This window comes from Borostomias antarcticus, assembly GCF_949987555.1.
Source record: "Borostomias antarcticus genome assembly, chromosome: 20".
In the NCBI taxonomy this organism is placed as follows: Eukaryota; Metazoa; Chordata; class Actinopteri; order Stomiiformes; family Stomiidae; genus Borostomias; species Borostomias antarcticus.
In genome coordinates, this window is record NC_140253.1 from 13,583,055 (window position 1) to 13,604,257 (window position 21,203).

General features: G+C 48.4%; 2 protein-coding genes across 2 annotated transcripts; both read right to left on the bottom strand.

Annotated features, from left to right (window-relative positions):
• Positions 1-820: 820 nt before the first annotated feature.
• On the bottom strand, positions 821-18,467 carry lcorl (ligand dependent nuclear receptor corepressor-like). The gene is made up of 8 exons (XM_084454595.1): positions 18,354-18,467; positions 16,720-16,785; positions 16,055-16,134; positions 15,606-15,732; positions 13,328-13,570; positions 12,793-12,871; positions 2,401-7,769; positions 821-2,291 (listed from the first exon to the last, which is right to left on the bottom strand). Exons 1-8 carry the CDS (start codon positions 18,448-18,450, stop codon positions 2,278-2,280), a joined length of 6,075 nt encoding a protein of 2,024 aa, XP_084310721.1. The 5' UTR covers positions 18,451-18,467; the 3' UTR covers positions 821-2,277.
• On the bottom strand, positions 10,855-12,054 carry LOC311322327 (ligand-dependent nuclear receptor corepressor-like protein; the record flags this gene model as incomplete). The annotated part of the gene is made up of 2 exons (XM_084454397.1): positions 10,855-11,920; positions 12,029-12,054. The coding sequence occupies 2 exons, from the start codon at positions 12,052-12,054 to the stop codon at positions 10,855-10,857; spliced, it is 1,092 nt and encodes a 363-aa protein (XP_084310523.1).
• Positions 18,468-21,203: the final 2,736 nt, after the last annotated feature.

Consider the following 21,203-nt stretch of genomic DNA (forward strand, 5'->3'; position numbering starts at 1 on the left):
GTCAGAGCCGAGTGCTCTCAGAACATATTCAACAAGGAACCACCCTGTTGTGTTTCTGAATGGGGAAGGATGCGTGTTTAACCGGTGGTGGAAGGTGTCTGGTAATCACATTGGATATCTGTGGTCATTTCTCTGTGTATCTGAAATAAGAGCAAGTAGAGAATGTCTACAATTGTATATCTTGCTGCCTGCTTGCCGTCAACATATACGTACATTTTGCATTTTTAATCCCAGCTAAATTTATTTTTAATCACAGTTAAGTGAAACTTTTATATCAATAAAACAAGTTATCCATGTTTATATCAGTAAACCTTCTGTGTTTTCTTTATATGCCGGTTATAGTCATGTCTTAAGTTTACCTATTATTGATAATGAAACATGAATAGTGGAGTTTACCTGTAAAATAACGAAGGGTTAATTTCAAGATGTTAATTTGTATGTAGTAATAATGTAGATCAGATACGCTTAAATTCCCACATCTTGTAATGTTGTAATCTGCTGATTATAATCATTAACACGGCACCACCGGCTAGTGTTCATCATGGACTTACCACTGGACTTCCTTCATTGCTGCACAGGATAGGACAAGATGGGAGCAGATAGCCTTATGTTCCTCAAGGAACAAAGAGGAATAAGTAAATTACGTTAGGCATCGACGGCTGCATGTACGTGCTCTAGCCCAGCAGTTATGGCATATCCCAGTGTTCACCACTAGGGGGTCACTCACAAGTGCACAGAACATAAAAAAACAGCAGTGTACTGTATAATACTATATCGCAAAAGAATCTTTATTGTTCTAGTTTACACGGTCTTAGTTACATTTGTAAGGGCAAATATAAAAACACTTAAAAGAAACTATACAAGAAGAAGTATACATAGCACCAGGTACTTCAACTGAGGGGGTCTGGTTGTATAGTTTGCAATGGCAATCACAGAATGACTTTCAACATGCAGGCACACAGTCAGCTTTGACGTTACCCATATAGGATCAGGATAGACAGCTGCTTGCTTGTCGGATCTAAACCATGTTTCTGTCCAAACCATTCCCTCTATCACTGTCAAACAGCTTGAGGAAGACACAACAACCCCATGTAAGTGTTTTTTGTCATCTCTCTTTACACACATTTATATACAACAAAAAGGGAGACGTGTCCCAGACTGCAGTGTGACTTTCGATAAGGTCCATATCCGCCTGTCTTCAAAATGTTAACAGTAGCATTTTTCTAACATAGATCTTCTTGATTTGTGATAACGTATTGCACCTAATAGAATAGACTATACATTTACAGTGGAGAGGGGAGTACTAAGGATGTGCATAAAAGAGTAGTGGGAGCTACAGGGTTAACAATCTCTGGTTGGGATAGTGCAACAGGCAGGTTTTATGTTGACACGTTAATGCTTTGGGTGAAAACAAAGTACTTTGCTACAAACATGACACCCCACACACCCACTTTGATTTAAAAGACATTCTATGCTGTAGGCTAGCCACTGCATCATGTCATAGCTTTACCTAGTACTGAAGCGTCCTCCGACACCCAACAAGACATTGAATTAGGGCTACAAAATACAGTATGTTCACTTAATGCTGTTGGCAGCTCACAGATAAGGCTTGGAAATGCACTTTCATGTAATACTTAAAAGAGTGGATTTTCTTTCTGAACTTTAAGTCTTTAGATAAAAATGTTGAATGATGGCCACTAAGAGCCTAGGCCACCAACTGTTCTATAACATGATTTCTTTCAGTTATAGCTACTACATATACAGAGTAAGGCTAGGAGTTATCAGGGTTATATTTAGGCTTTTTTGTGTTTGTTTTGTTGCAGGCTGGGTTACTTGATTTGGGCGTTGTTCCAAACAACCTCTCCCACCACGGAACTAGAGCCCGCCAACTACTTCCAGGTGAGGTCATGTGGTCCGGATTAAGTCCAGCCTATGATGAGGTATATTAGATTGGGACACTCCCTAAATGCAAATGAACATCAAGCTGTCCTTCATTTAATATGGCCACTCTTTCATTTCAGACACAGAAAGGCATGTTGACCTAAAAACAAAAAACAACACATTCTGCACATACATATCCACTGACTTAATAAGAAGGGTGGAAAACGGAACAACATTAAAAATAGTGCAACCTCAAGCTTTTTCGTTAAGTTAGACTTCTGCTACATAATTGCTGAGTGTGAGACTCCAGTAGTGGCCAGTCTCCTGTGTGGTTGGCTGAACGTCCAAAAGGCACCCGGTTTACCACAGTCACAATGAGGACGGACGAGTTTTGCTTCACTTGGAGCTTCCTGCAGACACAGATGGGGGGGAGGGGGTTGAAAACACAGGGGGTTAGATACACACAATTCCAAGAAGGCTTTGGAAGCGTGTAAGGTGGAGGAAGTGTGATGTAGTTACCCAGTACAAAGTCACACCATCTTGGCCCGGTCAGGCCCCTCCCTCGGGATTGTCTCGTCACCTTCGCCGGCGGAGGATTCAGTGATTCGCTGGAGACATTTTCAAGACTACTCTGCTTGCCTTTTCTCTTCCCTGCCGGCAGCCATGCCTGATCATGGATCTCTTTCGGTGGGGAGCAAATGGACTCCTTGGTTGTGCTCTTCTTTTTCCTCCTCCTTTTCTTCTTCCTCTCTATTTTCACAGCTTTATTCTCCTCCTCCCTCTCCCTAACCTCCACTCTCCTTTCGTCGGGGCAGTAAGCGGAAGGGGAGCCGTCGTCCAGCGTCACGGTACAGGTGTCCCACTCCTCCTCGGCGGTCGACTCTGTGTCTGGTGAGTTGATCTTCTTCAGGAACACCCGGCACTCCTTGAGCGTCTCTGGGCTCCAAGCTTTGGAGCTGAGTCGCTGCTCTTTTGGAATGTCCACCAATTCCTCTGTCAGGCGAGCAGGGCTGGGCGGCCAAATATTCTCTGAGGACTCAAATGAATGGTCCGTTGCAGATGACAACGGCTCAACTGTGGGCAAAGAGGAATTCACCTGCTCGGGGAACTGATTTGCACAGATTCTCTGCCTGACGAACACCATCAGATTGTTTCTCTGCCTCTTTGGCCTCTTGACTCTCTCTCTCCTGGTCAGGAACTTTGACTTCACTCGGAGCAGATTGGAAAGGTATTTACCCATTACTCCCCCCTTCAGCCACAGGGCTCTTTGACTTAACCTGCCTGGAGCAACCCTTGAGGCGAAGAGTTGACGTTTGACTGCCAGTTTGTTCCTGTTCCATAGCCTTTCCTGGGCTTGACGGTGCTGGGTTGGACTCTTAGGAACAGCTTTAGCAAACTTTTTGACATGTTTGCGTAGTCGCTCAGACTGCAGGCTGGGGCAGATGCTCCCCCTGTTGGTGGTACGGGGGTAGTGCATGTCCTCATAAGGGTTCCGGGTGCTGGCCTTTTTCACAATGGCCAGGGACTGGGTCTCTGTGGTCTGCATGAACCAGGAACAGAGCTGGTCCATGCTACAGGACCGTGGCTTGCTAGGAGGACAGTCAAACAGCATCTTGACCATCGAAGTGGGTGCTGGCCTCTTGGCGGAGGAGCCGTTGGCTCTCACACCCGCTCTGGATTTCAAGGACGTCCCTCCCTGGTTATCTGTGGTGTCAGAGATCCAGGTGTCCGAGAGAAGACAAATCCTCCGCGCCAGCTCCTGGTTCAGGGTCTCCTCCTGGGTCGACGCCGCCCACCATCTTACATTGTCACCAGGGGGGAATATCGAGTCCACAGACACCCCCGCCACCCGGCTCAGATCCTGACACGCCTGTTTTCGATCGTTCCACCTCCCTGCTCGCCCGACGACAGGGTGCGACTTCTCACCAGAGGCCTCCCCGAGTCCCCCCTGAGATTCCTCCCGCTGCTTCCTCTGGCTGCTGGCTCTGCTCAGCAGCAGCTGTCTGGAGCGCCGCAGCAGGGCGGTACTGTGGCTGTACGACCTGGAGGTGGCGACGGAGTGCAGCAGGTACACCGACGGCTTCCTCACCCTCACAGAATGACGGACCGGTACCGGCCGCTCCGGCTCCCTCTGCCTCTCTGTGCTTCCGTCAGGCGAGTCTTTCTCTCTCTCGGTTTGAGTGCCGCTGCATGTCAGAGCACTGATTGTCCTGGGCTCTTTGGAGGGCTGGAACTCTGGACTTAGAAGCTTCTTGCGGATTTTCTGCGGAGAGTCTCGGGTATCCCTGTTCATGTGGATCTTGCGTTGCCGGGGGGAGACCGTGGTGACGGTGACAGAGATCCCGGAGATCTTGACTTTGGCCGGTCTCCCCGGTTTCCTCAAGGGCGCCGCACCCTGAAGCTTTTGACATTTGATGTTGCTGCTAGAATGAGGGGCCACCTTCCTGTCTTTCACAGGCCTGACAAAATTCAAATCTTCGGCCAATTCTGGCAGAAAATCTTTAACAGTAACGGCACTGACTTGAGAACTCTGAAACAAGTTGTTTTGGTCCAACTGGCCATTTCTGCTTTCAGCATGAGGAGCTTCGTGTAAGTCGGTCTGAAGGCGACCAGAGTCCTCAGACACCAGCCGTTTGCTCCTCCTCGACCGTCCATACACAACGGTGATTTTGAGGTTCTTGTTTGCTTTATCCTCCATATGAGATCCAGGAGCACCATTCTCATTCACAGCATTGGATCCACTAGTTCCAGGACCGCATGTCTGATCCAGACACTTCTGTTTTGGCGGCCTACCAATCGGCCTCTTTGCCCTTTTCTCCAGTTGGGGACCTAACTTCTTGGGGCGCCCTGGGCGCCTCTTTGGAGGTGTCGTTTCGTGGAATGGCAGGAGGCCATCTTGCCTCTCGGCACCACCACCATTTAGTGAGCCTGGTGATTTTTGGGTGTCACTTCCAACAGCTTGTTTGGGTGGGCTACCCTCTCCAGACTTTGTAGGACTCCGCTTTGGGGGTGAAGCAATAGAATCTGCAGGTGGACTTGTGGTCTTTTCAGGTGTTCCAGCCCAAGATGTTTCTTCACATGGGTCAAACATCTCCTCTCCCTGCCCACTGGAGTAAGAGGCTGCTGACTTTAGGGTGTATTTAACCCCATCCTCACCCACTACTGGGGACACAAACATAAGTTTGATTGGGCTGGTGTACTGGGGTTGGGTGTCACGGCTCTCGCCAGAACTAGTGGTGTTTTCAGTGGTGCCGACATCTTGCCTTGAAGGTTTCTTGGGTGATTTAGAGGCTGATTTTGATTCTGAATCCCGTACTTTGATTGGTGATCGCAACCTACCATATGGCCTGGCTGCACTGTCCCTTACATCTGTTCTGTTTTGTGAGCTGTGTTTGGGGGGACTCCCCTCAGCAGTGGCTACGGTAACTTGTACGACCTGACTCTCTGATCCCCCTGGTCGACACTCACAGGCAATCTCATTACTTTCCTGTCTTTCAGGCTGAGGTATGCTTTGCAGATATTCCCAACTTGCTTCTTGGGAATCCTCTCTAACTGTTTGTGAGTCGAGTCCACCTGACTCGTTGTGAGTTAGAGGCTTGTCCTTTGGTGTTCTCTGGCTGAAGATACTCTCAGAGAAACACGCAGCAAAGTACATTTTCCTTGGCTCTGTGACATAGGAGGAGAACCGCTGAGGAGGGACTATGTTTCTCCTGGATCTCCCCACCTCCGTGGAGTTGCCCGACACGGAGACGGGCCTGGCCTTCCTTCCTCGTTGGCCTCTCTCAAGTTGACCACTGCTTCTGGCCAAACCTTCGGCATCACTATGTATCGGGGCGAAAGAGTCTTTGTGCCTCCTCGGGATGTCAGTGCGGCAAGCTTCACTACAACTTAGTGTTTCTGCTTCGTGTTTAACCTGTGTTTCCGTCAGGCTGTTTTGCCGCTGCGTTGTGGTTGGGGTTTGATTGTCCGGGGACTTGGCTTTCTCCACAGTGACCATTTCCTCACCCGCCTCTGCCGTGACCAGCTCCATCTTTACCTCTTCTGTAACTATCACAGACTCTATCACCTCTGTCACACCACTCCTTTCTCCTTCGTCCACTGTGCACCACTCTTTACTGAATCCCGCCATCTCACCTTCCTCTGCCACCTCTCCCTCCTGCCCTCCCTTCATTCCACCCGACTCGCTGATTTCGCTCTTCTCACCGTTCTCCCTTTCTGTTCTTCTCTCCTCCATTTCGCCAGTCATCGCTCTCTCAGTCCCTTCCTGCTCGCCAAATTCGGCCTTCTCCCAGTCCTCTCTCTTTCTTTCCAACTGCCTTTCCTCGCCGATTCCCTCAATTTCTTCTTTCATGGGACTTGTCTCAGATGACGAGTTGGATGGAGAGAAAGTAACGGCTCTTCCATCTTTCAGTCTTCCACTCTTTCCAAAAGGCAGCTTTCTTCCACAAAGGGTTTGGTCGAGTCGAGCCAGCTCTCGTTTGATTTGGAGGGTTTGTCTCCGGGTGGGGAGCTGGTCGGCCGTCATGGCAGCAAGCGCCTCCTGTCGCCGGCGAGAACGAGTCTTGGGCGACTGGGTCTCGCTGTTGTCGTGGCGGTGGAAGAGCTCGCTGAGGTTGTAGTCGCTGTCGTTGCCTGTGTGCAGCACCGTGGTGATGATCTCGCTCAAGTGGTGATGATCTCGCTCAGCCTGAGATGCCAGGCTCTGATTGGATGGGCAGCCGAGGCTCGGGTCTTTCCCGGGGCCGTGACCGGCCGACAAGGAGCTCAGGGGCAGGTCCTTCTCCTGAGGTTTGATTGTCTCCAGTTTCTCGCTGAAGCGATCGACCATGTCCTGCAGGGAACTCCCATTCGCGATCTGCTCTTCTCGACTCTTCTCCAGAGTTATACACTCGGGGTCGTCTTTGACCTCCGCGTCCTCGTCCGCCGCCCGTTGGCCGTCGCACTCCCCACGGTGGAGGTCCTGGACCTTCGGAGAGACGTCGTCCCCCTCGTCTCTGTGGTGTAGCAGGGAGGGGGGCTTCTCCTCCGCCTTCTCATGGATATCGGCGGGGATGGGGGACAGCGGGGGAGGGGAGGGGCTGCGGGTCCGCTCCCTTTTGAGGACCGGACACTGGGGATCTCTGGCCCCTTCCGCCGTGTGCCTGACCCGAGCCAGGTATGCACCTTCCGAGTAACAGGGGCAAGGGTGGGGGTTGTGACGGCTACAACAGACAGCTGACGCAGGGCACACAGAGGGGGCGGGGCACAATGTGGCGGTAGAGCACAGCGTAGGGGACAGAGAGGGGGAGGCTGACGCCAAAGTGCAGACCACTTTGTTGATGCGTCCAATGGCCAGGCTTGGGCAGGACAGGCAGTGGAGGCTCTTCAGGCAGAAACAAACAGCGCCAACCGGGTAGGTCGCCGCCACCCTGCAGCTCTGCACACAGCAGCAGCCGCTTCCCGAGGTGGCCTGGCTCTGACAGTCACGGGGGGTGAAAGAGCAAGCGCTACCATGGCCGGTGCAATCTAACGACAGATAGGCAGGTTCATTATGCGCCTGACCACTGCAGTCAGTGAAGGGGTAGTGAGGGGCTCTGCTGTGGGGTTTGCCGTCAGAGAGGGGTAATGGAGGAGGGAGAGCACCATCCTGCGGCGTCACCACCTGGTGACAGCAATGAGGTTGGGCCTGAGCGAGTCGGTGATGATGGCCGCATGACGAGTACGAGCGCCGATGCTCCCGGTACGCCAGTGTTAGGATCTGCCGCAGCAACGAGCGGTGGGCGGGGCAGAGCGAACGCAGGACCGCCTGTAACGCAGAGTCACATCCTCCTCCTCCTCCACTCGGGGTGTCTCTCAGCGTCCCGCTGTCCTCTGCTTCACGCTGAAGGTCTTCCGGTGGCAACGGCGAGCTGCAGACAGACAGAAATAATCACCGTTAAAAGATGAGCAAGTCATTGAATATTTAACACCTGCTAGGTAGTGACAAACCATCCAGAGTTGTACAAAATCCATCATTTATAACAATTGGAGCTGAGAAAAAGGAGAGGTTTTTCTACAGAGACTATCGACAAAAGTATGCTGTCAGCAGACAATTTTCATCTCAAAAACAAATCCCAAAAAAAAAAATCAATGACATGCTGGGTGTATCTAATTAGCCACAACTCATTTAAGTTAAAATGACCACAGGATGGTCAAGGGACTGTTTTGAACAGAATAGATTTTATTGACGAGTTTCTGAAGGCAGAGGATAACGATTGTAGGAACGCTTGAATAAAATGTTGACAACACCCGTCAGAAAATGGAACGGCTGCGCTTCTTACAATTATCAAATTTATACTGCAAGCAATATCTTACCTTTCAAAGCTTATCAATAATCATGAATCTTTCAAAAACATTAAGTGCTAATGTATTAAATATTATTTTAGCACACAGCAGTGCAAGAGGAGTTTCCTGAAAGGGAACATCTATTGTATGTATTCCTTCCTACACTGGAACGATAAAGTGGATTAGAGAGGTAAAATAGATTTTACCAAATGAACTCAAATCATGAAGTGTGGACTGCAAACTGAGGGGCTGGGTGGGGTCGATAATGAACCATAAGCTTTTTAAGTCAGTGTCTTTGATTCCTAATCAAATCTTTTAGAGGCTACAAGGGGAAAAAATGATCCTTGATCAAATAAAATAAATACCACATTTAAATAGCCTGATCATGCAGTCGCAGTAATACATGTTTCACATTGCATCAAAGTGCTTCATTACAAATCAATAACTTCAAACATTAATTTGAATCACAATACCAAAGCACAATCAATAAATAAATACACACTGAACACTAACACAAAACTTTGCAGTACACTACTTTCATCAATAATTTATATATAATAGTGCAATTGATTTATGCATAAATCTGATTTCTGTTAGTCATCTCACAGATTTGTCGACTATTTAGTAAAGGAAAATATCCTGAAAAAGTATTGTAAAAAAAGAAAGAAAAAGTTGGATACTGGTACAGAGGAGTAATCTGTATGTATGGATTTACTGCACTTAAATAGTGTTTGTGGCTGTAAACAAATAAATAATCAATCAATATGTAGCGGTAGCCATATTGACATGAAAAGCAATTCCCAGAGAGTTCAGACTACATGCTGAGGATAGCTGTAGCTCCAGACAGGCACTGGTGTACTGTTGCAAGCACAAACATTCAGTAGTGGTTCAGTTGCTAGGGTTACAGATTTCAAATGCCATTGGACCTGAGGCGGATCTCAGAAAACGAAGAAGAAGAAAAAACAATCGACTTCTAAGCTACGTTACAAAGAACACACGAAACAACTTACAAAACAGTCATAAAACAGCAAGGACATATACACAACCAAGAACAGGCGGGAAACTACCATCAACTGACAGTGCCAGAGTCGTCTGGTTTTGAGTAGATGGTGGGATGATAATGATTAAGAAAGTGACATCATGTTGTACAAGTCCATTTTCAGTCACTTTCATTGCGTTAATGGCTTGTGAACATCTACACATGGTTGTTCCTTGCGTGATTCAAGAGCTTCATGTCCATCCACCCCGTCCATAGGCGTGTAGTTTAGACACAGGTAGCTTAGACAGAGCATGAATAAATCCAGATAAAAAAAGGTTTACAGCTAGGCAGAATATCACCTCAGTTTAAGATAAAACTGACAACCAGAGGTTAGAGGCAGACATCCCCGAGATGAGGGGAATGAAAGCAGCGTTGTGTGAAGAGCTATCAAGTGACCCTGAACTGTAGTTTTGGTAAAAGCGGAGGAAAGGCAAATGCACCGTGCCTTTCTAGGATTTGAACAGCAGTTAAGAGGAGTAAAACATCTAGAGAATGAGCAGAGCTAGTTATTAAAAGCAGCAGAGTTATCATGTGAGGTTTCAGAGTGGTATTCTGTGGTATAGAGACAAACAAACATTTTTCTAATGTCAATCTGTGTCAATCAAGAGTCTTTTCGTTGCGTAAACATTAACAATAACGTATACTTTCTGAGCTTCCAAACATGCTTCACGTTGTTTGAATTCCGAACAAACCCGATGCAAGATTCGGACTAGATCGCACACGAAGGAAGAAAGCTTAAATATTTAAAAAATGTCTGGATACAAACGTCTTTGTTAATCTAATCTCTTAAAAGCAGTTGACCTAGTGAACTGCGAAAGGAACTAAAGACACCAGAGCCTTTTACAGTTACAGTAGATCCATCTTTGTTTATCGATCTGCCTGACAAACCGTTATAACCTGTTATAACTGCTCCAAGTCACTTCCATTAGCCTGAGAGAGCTACCCAGAGAGAGGGAAACTGCAAATGACAATCACTGATGCTCCAAGCAGGAACTTGTAAGAGTTAAATCAAACCTGAATATTCCCATAATAGCAGAATGTGAAAAGTCACACATAATCACTAGTGTGTCACGGTATTCAGTATGTCTCCATATTGGCCTTAGGGATCATGTCCCTGCCTGGCAGAAAGCCCACAATAATCATGTCCCTTGCCTGGGTAAAGGGAGGCTCAGTGAACCACAATAGGTATGAAGCCGTGGGGCAACTTCACTGAAATGTGCACACACAAGCCGCCATGTGACACGAGCAGTGTGCGTCCACCCTACCGCTTTCTGCCACGTAGAAGAGGTGTACCTCCTGTTTTGCCTTAGGCCATTTGTGAAAGTCAGTTTACAGATTATCAACCATCTGCCTGATTTGAAAAGCTATCCGCCTGGAATTGGTGGTCTTCGCATAGTTCTGTTTGTTTAGAACTAGCCGAATTGGTTGGGATGACATGACCCCTAAGACCAATACTGAACAGCTGCTTTCCATCACAGTTCAACAGACAGTCTGTGAAATACCTGAATAGTAATCTGTTTCAAAGGCATGGTTTGGGTGTTAAACAAGCGTCTCCAGTACATAAAACATTTACTGTGTGAGAGTTGGAAGTTTCAAGTGTTGAGGGTTCTAGACCTAGGGTTCTAGAGTTTCTAGAACCTCTTGACGGCAGCAGCGGCAGAAGTCCCTGAGTCGGTGGAGGTTCCAGAGTCGGTTGGGCGAGGGTTGACGGGTTTCCTCTTGGGCGGGATCTTTAGTGTTCCAGATCGTTCCTTGACCTTGTACTCCAGCGTGCTGTGAGGTATCCCGTAAACCCCTTGGGCCTTCGAAACACTCATGCGGCCGCCCATCACCATGGTGATGGCCTCTTCCAGCAGGTCGTGGTCGTACTGGCGGTAACGCCCGCGTTTCTTTCGCGGTTGCTTGTCCTTATCCTTGTCACGGCGCTCCCCCCCTTCCTCCGAGTCGTCCAATGAGGAGCCCCGCATGGCCGGGCGTGAGGGTGAGAGGTCAGGTCCTCCGAGGCAGGCGTCCAGCAGGAGGGGCGTTCTGAGTTTGAGGAGGGCTGAGGAGGGTCTCGCGTCAGTAGCTCTGGCAGTGCCCTCTGTTGGCGGAATGTGGTGGTGCAGGCTCTGGGCCAGGCTGTAGGGCTCGAGGGCAGCCGGTCTGTGGGGGTTGGAGGACGAGCGGACCTGGGGGATGCGAAGGGCAGTGGGGGGGTCGACGCCGGGAGGGGGGCTCGCTGAGGGGTTGAGGCCGTCCCTCGTCTGGGGGAGAGAGCACACCGGCGCCCTCGGCAGACTACGCTGCTGCTGTACGCAGGAGGCAGAAGACGAGGCGCCGCCGGTTTCCCCGTTCTCCGCGCCCCCGGGTTCCGCCCTCTCCGCCCACGCAGCCACCCTCTGCAGGAGCAGCCTCGCCTCTCCGCCTTGCATTGCCGCCACCGCCGCCTCCTGAGGCTGTGACGTCGCTTCCTCGCTGCCTCCGGCGCTCCCTCCTCCTCCTCCTCCCGGGCCCAGACCGCGCAGCAGGCTGACCCCGCCCTCGGCTAGCGTCCCTAGGCTCCGCCTGAGTGTGCGGGGGGGAATGCCGTAAAGCAGCGCTGCCCTGCGCTCCTCCAGACTGCCGGAGCGAACGTCCCTCATAGCTTTAGACAGCAGCCCCTCAGACAGCTCCCAGCTCCTCTCAGCGTACTCCTCCCTCTGCCTGCACTGCCTCCTAGGGGTGGGAGGACCAAACACCAGGATCAGGGTGGAGGAGATTCACAGATGGGGGGGGGGGAAAGGGAGGGAGGGGGGGATTTTGACGAGGGGGGGGGGGTCCCACTCCTTTATGCCTTGTGTTGGTAACATCACTGCGTCTCACATCTCATCTCATCATGTTTGGCTCACTCACACAGCCACAGGGCCGTTTTACTGTGCTGCGAGCGTCTCTCTCTCACACACACGACCGGGTAGGACAGTCTGTGAATGGCTGTGGTTACTTTAGGCACTCACACACCCCCGATAGTTTTTGTAACCCGGTGGGAGCTTGAAAATCCTTGTGTGGGGGTCCTATGTGCTTGAGGTTGGATAGTGTTATCAGAGACGTACTGGATCAGAGTAAGACCGCAGGTGAAACGTGGCGAGGCGGTCCAGCGTCCCCCTTTGTAAACTCCTGAGCTGCCGACAAACGTTTCTGTGACGTAGCTGTGACGTTACCGCTCAACAAGAGATAAAAGAGCCAGCCCCTTGAGAATTGTAACACCAAAAAACAAAATTATAGCAAAAATAAAAGCACTAACACAAATGAAGGCAAACAAAAACTCTAATCTTACTACTCAGAAGCCCTTAAAAGGTAACCACGTCTGCACACAAGCAGCAGCTTGTAAGAAAAGCCTTATGTATGACTGGTTTCGGTAAACCAGTAACAGAATAACACATTCACTGTAACACCTTAGCCTGCATAGTTTAAGCTATCAGTCAGCAACTTCCACATTACTGTAGGTAACGTACTAAGCTTCTACTGCACAACGCATGCACACTCTGTAGTACGCAGGTGTATACATTGAACCACTTGGTAGTGATGACCAATAAGAGGGGAGAACTCACCCCGAGGCTTCCTGATTGCTGGGCGATTGTGATGGCGCTGAGCAGGCAGAGGTCCTCTTAGAAAGGTCAAGTACACCGTCTGTTTGGAAAGTCAGACAACTAATCAGAAGAAGATAACTGGATCACTAAAAGAGCATTTAAAGGCGCAGTATGCGGTTTGGCTCAGAAGCACTTTTTATGTTTTTTGAAAAATCAATACATCTCGACAGCAATCATTAAAGTGCTTTGACGCTAAAATGAAATAAATCCGTCATCTGTCAAAAAAAGTTGCTGGACTAATCATTTTGGGTTGCATCTAATCATTTTGAGTTGCCAACTTAAAATGATTGGATGGCCTACTTGCCTGTCAACTTACCAGGAAATCACAAACCGCACACTGCACCTTTAAGTGTTATCAGTAAAAATTTATCAATGAGGTCTCGGTCCAGAGATGCAACTATAGCTACACCATCTGCCACGGGTTCCCGAAGACATCCTCGCCATGTTGAACCAACCTCAAGTGTTGGGCTGTGATTGCTCGTGTTGGATTCTCTACCTGGTTGAGGTTCCTTCCCGTGGTTCTCCTGGTGCCGGCTCACGGTGAGGTCCAGGGGAGCGTCGGGGTCGGTGCGGTCCAGTAGGGGCGAGCCGGCGTCGGTGCCAGTGGTAGTGAGGCCGTTCCTGGCGCCGTAGAGGGGGCCCTTAGAGGCGTACTCCAAGGCAAACTGGTGGATCATCTTCCTCATCAGCTCCTGCGCCACCAGTGGGAGGTGGTGGTCAGAGATGGACGAGGGCACATCTAAAACACAAGATATTTGTTCAATATTATTAGATAGATAGATAGATAGATAGATAGATAGATAGATAGATAGATAGATAGATAGATAGATAGATAGATAGATAGATAGATAGATAGATAGATAGATAGATAGATAGATAGATAGATACAGGGCTGAAAATATAACTTTTTGGCTCACCTGCCAAGGGGACTGGTAGATGAAAAAATCCACCAGCCAAGTATATTTTTTACGGGCCAAAATAATAAATTGCCTTTTTTGTCACATTATACATCTGTTTCATTACTTTTCATTTAGATAATAGTATTACGTTGAATACATGCTTAAGGAAGAGGCCAAAGTAAAATTTCAAATAAATTTGTTTAATTCGATGCCTAAAAACATTGCAATTCATAGAAATTAAATTATTCATTTCCATTCACTTCCACGGTGTAGAATTATCCATAACTACTTAACCCTACACAAATATGAGATATAAATGATCCAAGCCTTAACCTCATGGTCTTTATGTGTTTATGAACAAAATACATACTGTAACATATATTCACAGCCTGTCATCATGTAAGTTAAACCTGAGCTGGATGACCAGTGAAGTCAGTCAAGGAGGAACCAGTAGGCTACAGTCTTCAGAGCTTATAAGCTACATGACAAGCGATCAAAGACATCCCTTCTGAGAAACAGTGGCTTGATATGCTATGGAAGCCCAGAGACAGGATGGTACACATCTTTTGTAGGTGTCGACTGTAGTAGCGCGCGTCCTCTGAGGTAAATGGGAACGATTTTCTGTGCGCGAGTAGCCTCGCGTCACCAGTCTCTCCTAGTGCGCGAGGCTCCGCAACAGTCATGTGACTGAAACTTTATTTGGTGCAGCGGGGGAGCTATTTAAGTGCAACACACAACAAACAGAACGCCTATGGCATGGATGTGGCGACATCGCACGCATAATTTGTTACATGACTCTAGTGGTACAAACATTTACCCGCCAGCGTGGCGGATAGCCTCTGAAATTTAGTCGCCAAATGGAAATTTTACCCGCCATTGACGGGTGGCGGGTGTTAATTTTCAGCCCTGGATAGATAAGATAGATAGATACTATATTGACTAGTAACAATCCAGCCATCCATTCGCATCGATCGATAAGTAGACAAATAGTTCCACATCGCTGATAATTTATGCAAACATAAGGCCCGAAACACCTTTTCCTTTACTGTAAACCTCAACTGGTTCATTTCAGTCTTCCGCTCTAGCCTACTTTACCACTGGGCTCGTCCTGTATCTGGTCACCTGTAGCCATGATGGGCGAGCTACAGCTAACTAATCTACCCCATATCAGCGTTTCTCCCCCAGACACAACAAGTGAGCGCCACATCAGAAAGAAAATGAGCGCACAGGGTACAACATTGTTATCACAGGAGTAGCCTCCGTGGCCAATACTGGTGCAGGCAGTCCTTAGTTAAAACTTCCACAGCTCAAGAAGTATTTGAAGTGAATCTGCTACAGCACCTAAACACCACCGTAGCTATAGGTCATTGTTGTCAGTCCACAAAAACAAACTGTGGGCGCTGCCCATGGATGTATTAATAGAGCGCTGCCTCAACAAACTTCTCGCATACTGTTCATTCTGGTGCTGTTTTGTATTCTTTGTAACTTGTTAAATTATCTGACTTGTGTTACAACAGCTGGATAACAGTGTGTGTTACTGTATCAACATCACAGCAAAGCTAGGCAACGTACTGAATCACTGACTCGTATGTCACGTGTCGCATTGATGTCAAGCCTCAGGTTTACAATCTTAATATTAACACAGGTTGTTGTATTATTTATACACACACACTCCTTGCTTTCCTTGAGGTGCTGGGCCAACAAAATGTAGCATATAGTGAAGATAGGCCTGCCAGCTTGTACGCCCAAAGACACTCTTAGCCAGGACCTTTTCATCCTAAAACTATCAGCAGGTCAAAGCACAGCTTAAAATAAAGTGTGCCTTCTGGGCCATTAAAAGAATGCGCCATTGTTGGGATGGGGAGTAACCCTCACCTTTCTTGTGGAGCACGGCATGGAGGAACCGGTGTGCTGATTGGTTGCTGTCCAGGAGGGGCGGGGCCTGCGAGGTCGTGTCATCCGAGGGGGAGGACAGGGGGGAAGCGGCCGCAGGGACATGGTCCTAATGGGGAAGAGAAGCAAAACGTTAGCATCAATACATCAACACAATTATACACCTTTTTGTTGTGCCTATTCCTTAAACGACCCCCAATAAAGGCACCTCCTCTGTGCCAAGGAAGAGGAGAGACTTGTAGGCCAATGCAGTGTCAATGGAGACGGGCGAGTGGGAGGGGCCATGGGGAAAAGGGGAGTGGCTGGACACATCTGAGGTTGAGAGGATCTCAATTCTATGTACATTTTCGGCGGTCTCATACAAGCAGTCAGAAAACCGACTGGCTGGCCGGCTATTGCCGCCACTGGTGTGAATGAAAAGTTTGACTTACATCGAGTTTATCCAGCTGAAGGTTGCAGAAAGAGCAGCTGGCATCCATTGACCAGTTGTCCAATTCTTCTGGTTCACAGTCTATACACATAAATAAATTATTTAAGTGTGTGTTTATGTATGTCCACATAAATAGAAAAACAAAAGGCATAAACCCTAACAATGCCATCAGACATTAGTAGCCAATCAGTTACATAAGTGCCTAGTTGGCAATCACATTGTTACATACAGTATACACAAGATGATGACAATGACACACACTCCATACAGCCTGTTTCAAACTCTCCAAAATGTTTTAGCATAAAAATGAACTGGGTCTTTTGTAAATGGTAAATGGTCGGCACTTATATAGCGCTTTTCCACCTTAGCGGCTGACCTCAAAAGCACTTTACACTGGCCTCTCATTCACCCATTCACACACACATTCACACACCAATGGCGGTAGCTGCCATGCAAGGTGCTAACCTGCGCATTGGGAGCAATTTGGGGTTAGGTGTCTTGCTCAAGGACACTTCAAAATGTGGACAGTCAGAGCCGGGATTCGAACACTGATCCTTCGATCATTGAACGCCTCACTCTACCAACTGAGCTACAGCCGCCCCACTTGTTGTGCACTTGTGTACAGACTACATGATGCTGGCCACACACGCACTCTAGCTAACTCACCATCAAATATATTGAGGTCTCTGAGCAGCATAGGACCATAGATTCCCTCCAGAATGCTCTCAAACCCTGCATGACACAAATAAGGACACTCAATTACAAACAGTAAAAACAGTCTCACACACACAAATCAATCACAAATGCACTATTCAATGTTAAATGGATTCTGAATTTACTCCATATTTTTATATCTTTAATGGTGTCAATCCACCATACACAAAATTGCAAAAACAACTTCTCTTAATTGACAGCCGTTTCTGTAAACCCCCAAAAGTGTGTTGATCGAATAACATTTGCATGCACATCAAACTTTGTATTATATGCATGGTTGTAATTCATTTCAGGTTGAAATGACTGGTCATTTCTGGTCACCCCTTAATGTGACCACAATTTTGGCACGGGGGGCTAGGGGTTATAATGTGTAAAACCGGATAACTTAGTAGGTAAACATTCACATCACAACTTTGCTAACGCTACTACTCTCAGGCCTGCAAACGTTTGCTACACAGCTAGAGGAAACTCAGAGGATGCAGCTCCAAATAATGTAGAATCCATCAAGTTAATTCACCCATAGCTATGCAATTTCAAATCACCAATTCAGGCTAGGTTAGCAGTTTGTAGCTAACCCGAGTTAGTTATGCTGCTAAACCAAGTACTGTGAACTGTAATTAACTGAGCACGCAGCTCTAATAATCTTGCTAGAATCCATTACGAGTCAGCTCATTTTAGCTAGGTTGCATGTTAATGACAGATTACCAGATGAGTTAGCATCAGCATGCGAACCGGAATGATGTGCAAGGCTGGTAACCACTGAGCTACTAGTTTCTGCTCACTAGCTAGCCTGCTCTGTAGCTCAGCCATGTAAACTGTCAGAATAGCTCAGCTAGGTTGCCATTTTTTAAGGGATAAAAGACCATTTCAAAAGCTCAACAGGTCACGTGTGCAGCACACGTTACCAGACGGCCGTTAGTATTACTGCTGACACTCCCCTTATTTTGAGAGGAGAACATGGTCTTGATAGGGTGGCTATTCTGGTTAGCTGGTCTTGATAGGGAGGCTATTCTGGTGAGCTAACCTCAGCTAGCTATGCTATCAAAACAAGCTGAGGTCAGGCTTTCTCCTAGTTTCTCTGGATACTCCGCAACCTCCCTGCTGGTGAGGCGGGGGGCGATATTAGACCATGTCTCTGTAGTTAACGTCATGACAGCTAGCATCAGTAACCCAATCAACTCAGCTAGCACTACCATACTGGCGGTAGGTCAGAAATGTGCTGTGTCAAAATGCTAGATGGCTAGCTAATCCCAACCAGCCTCCGTGGTCAGGACAAAGGCAGCTGGCTCTAGCTAGCTCGACCACCTAGGCTAGCTGTAGTTCGGTGGCTACCTGGTTAGCAGTACTGAGACGGGTCGTAACCAGGGGAGTTATGTATTAGGTACATGTTGGCTGGCTGGTTACTTCTGTTGTCAAGCCACTGTCTTGTCGTGAAGCTACCGTTAGCGAGCTAGCCACCTAGCGTTAGCTGACTAGCATAGCTATTATAGTCGGTTATCCTTACGATAGCTAACGTTAAACGCTGTCCTCGAGTTTAATGTCCCCGTAAACACACACGCTGCCGTTTGAATAAAGACCCCGCTCACCGACGCAGTGGATCAGTTTGTGCCGCCAGGAATCGAGTTCCCGCCTGAAACCTTTCCTCTCTGACGAACACTTCGAGTTGAGGCACTGAGCCGCCATTCTCCCCCCTCTCCCTTCTGCTCGGCTCACTGACGTCACTCTCTCTCTCTCTCTCTCTCTCTCTCTCTCTCTCTCTCTCTCTCTCTCTCTCTCTCTCTCTCTCTCTGCTACACACGCTCTCTCTCTCCCTCCCTCCCTCTCTCTCTCTCTCTCTCTCTCTCTCTCTCTCTCTCTCTCTCTCTCTCTCTGCTACACACGCTCTCTCTCCCTCCCTCCCTCCCTCCCTCCCTCCCTCTCTCTCTCTCTCTCTCTCTCTCTCTCTCTCTCTCTCTCTCTCTCTCTCTCTCCCCCTCCCTCTCCCTCTACTACACACACTCACTCTCTCTCTCCCTCCCTCTCTCTCTCTCTCTCCCTCCCTCTCCCTCTCTCTCTCTCTCTCTCCCTCCCTCCCTCCCTCTCCCTCTACTACACACTCTCTCTCTCTCCCTCCCCCTCCACACATCCATGCAAACACAAAGCTCCTCGGCTGCTAGCTGCAGCTACCGACAGTAAATAGCTACCTATCTAGCCTCGCTATTTCTCGTGCTTTCTGGCGTGCAGGTCTATATAGCCTACATTCAGCCAGCCAGACCAAAAGATGGATCTTCTTTCAAAAACCAGCTTTACGCGCAGCAGCAGGCTGCTTAGCAAAGTGTGGCTGTTTTTCGGGTTTAAAGCAGACGGTGCAGGTAAACCTGCTAAGAAGGGTGAGCTCATTTGTCGCATGTGCAGGAGGAAAGTACTTGCCAAAGATGGAAACACAACGAATGCACGATCGCATTTGAAAATACACCACCCCGACGTGTTTCAAATCGCCTTCGGTGCTGCCAATGTCACCGGGCCAGAATTTTCTTCCCCTACGTTATCAGGTAACGTTTGCTAACTTTGAAGAGAGTAATGGCAGAGCTAGTGCTATATCCACCCCCTTCACGAGGGGAAATGAAGGAACGAAGCCATGTTGTCTTAATGCACGTGTATACTCTGCTTGAAAATCATTCCATTGGTCAACATAATGCTTGCTAGACCGCTTCGCCCACCCATCTATTTCTTCAGGTGGCAGCATGGGCCTAGAAGAAAACCTTGATTTCTCCATGCCCCAGAGTGTACCGGAGAGCCACATCGCGGACGCAGTGATATTGGGGGATCCGGGGATGCAGGGAGGCGTGTCGAGAGCTGTGGCCTCGCTCCCCTCTTGCCTGAGCCTGAGAGAGACGGCCTCCCCGGGGGGCTCGTCACAGGAGGTTGTGGAGGAGCTGAGGGTGTTTGCCAAGTCAGTGCTACTCCAAGGCTGGGTCTTTGGCCCCTTCAGAGGAGAAGTGGCCCAGGGACAACTGACCTGCTTCAAATATGCCTGGGTTGTAAGTATGTCAGGGCTGATGAGAAACAAGCATGTTTTATAGGGTTCTGGGGTCCCCATATCCCGGTCACCACACCAAAGACGACTGCATTGTCAGCCTCACTGCAATCGTGAAATCCCCACAAAAAAGTCACTTATTTTGCTCAGCAGCTGATTTGTGTTGGTTTCTGGTTCCCAGGTCAAAGCAGGTGACGCATACTACAACATTGATGCTTCTGATGAAAACAAATCCAACTGGATGAGGTGAGAAGGTTCCTGAACAGAAGTGATGTTTCATGCAAGTGCTTTTCATACAAGACTCCATAGGCCCCAGTCTTTTTTAGAGCAAGTGTCACTGGACTCCAGTCAATGTCACCGAAATGTTATTTGTCTCTAACTATTACCTGTCATGTGTGCAGGTTTGTTGCATGTACCACCAGCGAGGAGGAGCACAACATGAATGTATTCCAGTGGCAACAGCAGATCTACTACAGGGTCACCAAGCCCATCCACCAGGGGTCCGAAGTCAAAGTCTGCATTGGGAAGGATTACGCTGCTCTGCTGCTGGGATTAGGTCTTGGTGAGTGTGTAGTCTTTGGTTCCCTAAGTTTTAGAAATATCTAGATCTGGAGGACGGGTAGAGCGTGCACCCATAGGTGAGGTGCTGGCTACGGTAGCATAACGTATGAAAAATGAGGAAAAGCCGCCTCGCACTCGGCGCAAATGTAAAAGTATTTATTAGACCAACGTTTTGACCTTAGCCTTCGTCGTGGTACTTGTAAAGTGCTAAGGCCGAAACGGCCTAATAAATACATTTGCATTGGAGCTGAGTGTTTGCTACTCCTCATTTTTCGTTTTGCTGTGTGGGTTTGAATGCTATTCCATTACAATGATGTAAATCCACTAGTTGGGGGTTACCTCCACAATCTGCTAAAAAACAACAACAGGGAAATCACACCCAGGTGGTGAAGTAAGCGGTGTTTATGAGCACTCACCTCTGATCTTAACCAGCTGTCACAGCCCCTGGTGTAGATTGGGTGTGTTTCTGCAACAAGAGGCTACTCCTGATATGCTACAATCGGACACACACACGGACACACACACACGGACACACACATGGACACACACACACGGACACACAGACACGGACACACACACGGACACACACACGGACGCGCACGTCATGTATAGAAGTGGCTGCACCGCTTAAAACACATTCAAAAAAGCAATTGTCCCTCTCGTTTGTACTACAACACAGGTGAGAGCATCAAGTGTGAGTACGGGGACAAGGAGATCCTACTGGGCCTCTTTCAGGACATTCAGGTCGTACCGGTCGGGGGTCCCTCCCTCCCCGACGGCAGCGGCTCGCACGGTTGGTCAGACAGCAGCCAATCGGGTAGCCCCATGCCCGTGATCAGCGACATCATCGGCAGCCCAC

What these genes read in the sequence shown, in the direction of transcription:
- lcorl (XM_084454595.1), bottom strand. Translation starts at nt 18,450, where the DNA reads ATGGCGGCTCAGTGCCTCAACTCGAAGTGTTCGTCAGAGAGGAAAGGT. An exon ending in AGACCTCAATATATTTGATG is followed by an intron (nt 16,135 to 16,719) that starts GTGAGTTAGCTA and finishes TTATGTGTATAG; the next exon opens with ACTGTGAACCAGAAGAATTG. An exon ending in TGCCGTGCTCCACAAGAAAG is followed by an intron (nt 13,571 to 15,605) that starts GTGAGGGTTACT and finishes CTTGTGTTTTAG; the next exon opens with ATGTGCCCTCGTCCATCTCT.